The sequence below is a fragment of the Myzus persicae genome, unplaced genomic scaffold (genome assembly GCF_001856785.1).
Source record: "Myzus persicae strain clone G006 unplaced genomic scaffold, MPER_G0061.0, whole genome shotgun sequence".
Taxonomy (NCBI): domain Eukaryota; kingdom Metazoa; phylum Arthropoda; class Insecta; order Hemiptera; family Aphididae; genus Myzus; species Myzus persicae.
The window spans coordinates 210,736-216,753 of NW_019103922.1; the positions used below are offsets into that span (position 1 = coordinate 210,736).

At 31.9% G+C, this 6,018-nt stretch overlaps 1 protein-coding gene across 1 annotated transcript; it reads right to left on the bottom strand.

Moving 5' to 3' along the window:
* Positions 1–843: 843 nt before the first annotated feature.
* On the bottom strand, positions 844–1,798 carry LOC111036378. Its single transcript, XM_022318388.1, has 2 exons — positions 1,387–1,798; positions 844–1,214 (listed from the first exon to the last, which is right to left on the bottom strand). Exons 1-2 carry the CDS (start codon positions 1,623–1,625, stop codon positions 875–877), a joined length of 579 nt encoding a protein of 192 aa, XP_022174080.1. The 5' UTR covers positions 1,626–1,798; the 3' UTR covers positions 844–874.
* Between the last annotated feature and the right edge of the window lie 4,220 nt (positions 1,799–6,018).

A 6,018-nucleotide genomic window follows, 5' to 3' on the forward strand; every position in this document is an offset into this window, starting at 1 on the left:
CCAAAAAGATTGAGAACTACTGATCAAAGTGGTAAGTACTAAAGTATATTAGGTATAAGTACTTACAGAAATTAATTTTAGTAGGTATATACACTTATTAGTTATAAGTTATAACTGTAATATTTTCAATTAAATTACTAGGTAGATAGGTATGTTATTTGTTGGATTTTTAAAAAAGGTATAATTTTTAATTTTATTTGAAAAAAGTAACTAATTTTTAACTAAGTTAAGTTACTTTTATTTTCTAGTTAACTTGTAACTTTTAACTTTAATTGTAACTTTTCTGACTAAACTTTATGAGTTAAAAAAATTACTAACTTGCCTAGCCTTGCTAAAATATATCGCCGCATAGATTAGCCAAAAATACAGTTTAATTATAAATAGGTAATAATCCTAAAGATAAGAGTGAGTTGTAAGTTTTAAATGGTCTCAACGAACCATAACATGATATCGCCTTGATGATTTTTTATGAATAAACTGACAGGGAAGCAGGATGTCAGTAAAAATAATACTCTATACATATATCTACAGAGTATAGCCACATGACTATATTATGTATACAGCGGGGAAAAGAGTGAGGTAAAGCTTGTCGCGGAATAAATCTCCTTTAGAAAATAGTAGGTACCCACGTACCTATGTTTAATGAAATCACGAAATAAGATTTGAAATTGAGTGAAAAAAAATGGGCGTTGGTTGATGTGGGAATTTGACATCAAAACTCTTAGAACACCTTCACATTGTGTTCACCACCCCCCCCCCACAGAAAAATGATTCATCCATTTATCACATCGAAACAAGTATATATTCTATCCACGATATTGTTATGAGACACACGGCGAGAATATGAGAGTATGGTTAATGTTTTCGTTTCGTCTCATTTTTTGGTGCTGAACGCTGCGGCGTAGACGAAGTCACCATTGTGCGGCACCGGCTGCCGGGCAAAAAACTGACTGGGCTCGATGCGGTCGGGTGGACCGAACTTGTAGTTGGCTTTCTCCTCGGGGCTGGAGGCGCTTTCGGCATTTGTGTATTTTCCCTTGAAGATAAAATTGTAAACGGACCTCGGTACGATGGTGCTGAGCGGTCGCAGTCCCGCAGGCGGATCCTTGGTGAACGGCGGCACCAGTTTGCCGTTATTCAGCGACACGGTTAAAAATTTCAGGTATAGGTCACGTTCTTCACGCATATCGTCGGTGTCCTTCATAGTGTCCATCCTGTGAAAAACATGTGGCCCCCAGTCTCATCATGAATTGTACGTTAAACATTATATATTGATACCTATATAGGTACTTAATGGCGCACACATAGGTTGAGTAGGGAGGGGGAGGGGGGTCAAGCAATTCTCGTAGGGGAGATAAAATGCCCGGAAAAATAAAATAAACCTACCTTTGAATCCACGTGTACACTTTAACGCGTTCTTTGACCGACATAAGTTGCGCGAGCACAATCGCGTATTGCCGGTCACACACGTACGATTCGTCCGAGAAAACAGTCAGCGGTTCGACCTCCACAGGTTTCTTTTCTACTGCCTCCTCGACGGTCGGAGGTGATTCTTTGGGAGTCGTGTCTTCTGCAGGAGGAGCTTCAACGGTGGACACCGCTTGTTCTTCGTTTTCGGAGGACATTTGACCCGTAAACTTTTGATTACAGCAATTTTGATTTCTTGTATGGGCTCACTAATATTATTAAAAGACGACGATTAGTTAGGTTTTCGAACAGCACCGGTCGGGGTCACAAGATAAAAAACTTTCAAACGGTTGAAACTTGGCATCAACGAATTGTTTAGTAGGAGTGAATATGCATGCATGGTACGTATAGGTACGTTATGGTGTCATGGATACGCGTCTGAATTGTTTTCGTTTGTTGAGCCAATTATCTATTTTTAATTGTAGGTAATAGGTATTAGGTACAAACAGCTAGAAAGGGTGATATAATAACTGCGAAAGATACTATATCATTATATACTTGATCGTACAGAAGAAAATATATTTTAATAAGATTCTGCCGAGTAAAGAATATATCGGAAGAAAAATAATGAAATCACTTCAACATGCATTATAGCATTTTGTATACATTTAATATAACAAGTCGATGTAGACTACCATACCTAATACTAGGGTTACCATACGTCCGGATTTGCAAAATGTTCGGATTTTACAAAGATAATCGTTTAACATGGTTAAATTGATTCAAAATGTTATATCAGGTAACAGATTTTCGTGTTCACTCTGTATAAATGCACAATATGTAATTTCTATTTTTGTTCATGTTCATAAAATAAATAATATAATAAATATTTTCAATTCCCCCCCCCCCACCTTGAAACGGAACTGATGTCCGGATTTGGTTTAAAAACATTATGGTAACCCTACATAATACTAATTTATACTCGTATTATTCATTCATTGTTTTATGTGATCACAATTTGTTTTATTTCATGTGGATGATAAATTATGGTGTAATGTTTTTCTTTTATGTAAATCTTGAACAATGCTACCTAGGTACATCTTTTTACAATTATTTTTTTAAACTATTCAAAATTTGTATGTACCTATAACCTATTCGTTTTAATTGTAAACCCTGCATGTATTTGAAATTGAAATTAAATTAACCAGTATTCCTTCCCAAATGGAATTATAATTTTTTTTCTTCTAAAATTGTTGTATTTATCGAAACCATCACAACGTATTGTCGATAAGATAACTACCTACCTATATCATGTATTTATGTTATTATTAACTTAATAACATTGTCATAGGTACCTTTCAACTTATTATATTAGGTATACCTACCTACTATTTTTGGTTACCTATTACAATTATTTAACATATTTTATAAAAAAAAATGATGTGTTAATCAGGCATTAATTGTATCGTGGTTATTGCTTTACCGGTTATATCAATAAACATAAAGGTGAACAAAATAATGGTAATTTTAAGTATTATAATATTTTGTATATTTCAACAGGCAAAGTTTCGAAAATAGTTAATTATGTAGGTATAATTAGTGTGGTTAACCTAATTAATTACTTCTGTGTTTTTGGGTAGGATAGCCACTATTTAAGGATAAGAGTGATTGTGCATATCGTTTCATATTCTAGAAAATAATTAATAATGTACCTACCACTAAATTGACTTTATTGATAGTTATTCCAAATTATAAAGAATTCCAAAATAATTATTATTCTATTTGAAACAAACGTGTATAACAGAAAATATATGTATTAATTTATTATTCTTTGTGTATTCAGGTACCTAATGCACTTTAATGCAATGATAAATCCAGCATAATAACACATAAACTAATTTGTTGAATAAAAGCCAGAATAAGCCCTTTCGCCTACTTTGTCAGAAGTCGTAATTCTTAAACACATACACAATGATCATTTTCAAAAACGTTTACCATATTATATCTGACGACTTGAGTACTTACAATTAAAATTAAATAATATTACTCAACATCAATCATTCAAATTATTATTCAACATTGTGTTCAGTAAGTACTTATATCAACTTACAACATAATTATATTATAATTTATTAAATTATGTTACTGTCTAAATGAATATATTACAGCTATATAAAGTATTCATTATACTTATTATTATTATTTTTTACAGGCGAGACATGAATTTTATGAGGAAGGAGGCCATCCATTGAAAGTATCCAACGCAATATTATTTGAGTAAGTCTCTGCACCCATTGTCGTTTTAAACGCCGCATTGGGTTTCCATAGGAAGCGTTTTGCACGAGAGTGAGGACATTTTTGGGTTTGGGTGTGTAAATAATTTAGAATGAAATCTAGAGTAGTGATTAGAACTTAATTGTCTAACTGTTTTGATGTTTGGATTGTTATGCAGTGTCTTGTTGGATATTACCAGGCTGCAGAAGTGACAAGTCGAAGAGCTATTTGATTGGAATGCATCATACTTATTACTAAAGCTCTGAATTTGTAGCAAAGTGAATTTTTTATCGCTGATTGTGCAACGTCCGACCCGGGGAGTTGCTCAAATAGGGATTTTAAGATTTACGAAGGAAATATTTGTTTATATACGGTTGCTATATTGGTTGTCCGCAGTGGTTCATCGGGCAGATCAGGTATAAAATTGCACACAATTGAATTTTCGCACATTGCCTACCAAGGTGGTTGAGTTACACTTATGGCCACTCATCGGCGTGTCCGCAATCAAAATAAAACATATTACAGTAGAACCACTAGAACCTCATTAATTCGGATTAATTGGGGCTCTAGGTTGTTCGAAATAATGAAAGTCCAGATTAAGTAAAATAATCAAAAATTGTAAATTATAAATTCAAAAAACATTTTATTGGATAAAATGCATTATCAAGGGATTGATCTTATGGCAACTGCATTCTTTTAACAACACTTGTTTCTTTTTCTACATTAAATTTCAAAACAAATTTTCTTACATCATCTTTTTATACTTCGTTTTCGTGTTGATTTTAATCTACTGCAGCGTTTCCCAAATAGTGGGTCACGACAGTCAACATTTAATACCGGGTCGCAGAATTGAATGAAATTCTCATATTAAATTTGTTATTTATCATTTTCGTTTGATAATTTAAACTGTTAAGTACGAATAAGAAGTCAAATAGATGGGAGAGATGATTTAAATGTGTTTTATTTTGTTTTTATTACATAATGATAAATGTAAAATATTTTGGTGGGTCACGAAGGTGAAAAATATAAATTACCGGGCCAGCCCAAATAAGAGTTTGGGAAACGCTGATCTACGGCATGAACTAGCTTAATTTACGTATTATAAACGGCTATCCGGATTAAACGATGTCCGGACTAATGAGGTCCGGATTAATGAGGTTTTACTGTATTTATATAAAGTACTCATCAAGCGGGGTCCACAATCCACAGCAGGTAGGCATAATATATACTGCTCGAATTATCGCTATCGGGTCTCATATAGAGTTGGCATTCTTAACGGGAAACAAAGTGCACTGGACCAGCTAGTATAAATATAAAAATTAAATTAAAAACCACTTTAAATGAATTTTATACTATAATTTTTGGCATTTTAAATTGCATTTTGTTGACATTTTTAATGCATTTTTTAAGGTTCTTTAGTGCATTAAATTCACAGCCTTACTTATTACATAATAATATTAAAAAAAAACATTTATGATGGAAATTGTTAATCAATTGAAATATATACTGTGCACAATACTATAAATTATAAAAATCAAAAAAAGTTATTATTATTAAATTCATACGTGTGAAACTGTTAACTCTTTAACGTCTGAAGCACGGAGGACTTGTATTTAATAACATTTTTATAATTTTGCCAGGGTCTAAAGAAATTTGTTGCTTTATTAAATTATGCTTAAATTGTGAGTTTATTAGTTTACTCATTAATATTATTTAATACATAATCAATCGCATGAATAATTAAAATTGGTGTCACGCGGATGGACGTGCATCAGTTGTACGTATGAGTATCACGTAGTTAATTAATTAATTAATATCATTATCTGCAGCCTGCAGGTACATAATATTATATAATATATATTGTTTATTTGGTATACATAAAAAATAGCTGTGAAATCTAAAAGTAATCTGAATTAGTAATTATTATTCAGCATGCTCTTAAATGAATCCTATATGAATTGAGCACTTCGAGCAAATAAAAAAAAAATCACTTATTATCTAACGTATAAATTCAAACAGTACAATAATTACAACTAATATTATCCATCTTCGAGTCGAACACTTCACATCGATTTCAAGAAATCCATATTGTTATATTATAAAATGTACCATACATTATTATACTTTACCATATTTACATGACTAATTATTATTATATCAAGGTTATCAATTGTCATATTTAATAATGGTTCCCATTATATTGGAACTAAAAACAAGTATATAATACTTCAGTGAATGACATCCCGGGTGAAATATATACATATTAATGTAGGTAAGAGTTCACTCTGAGCAAAATTAATATTTAACTCAGTGTTTACATTTATAATTTATTCATTT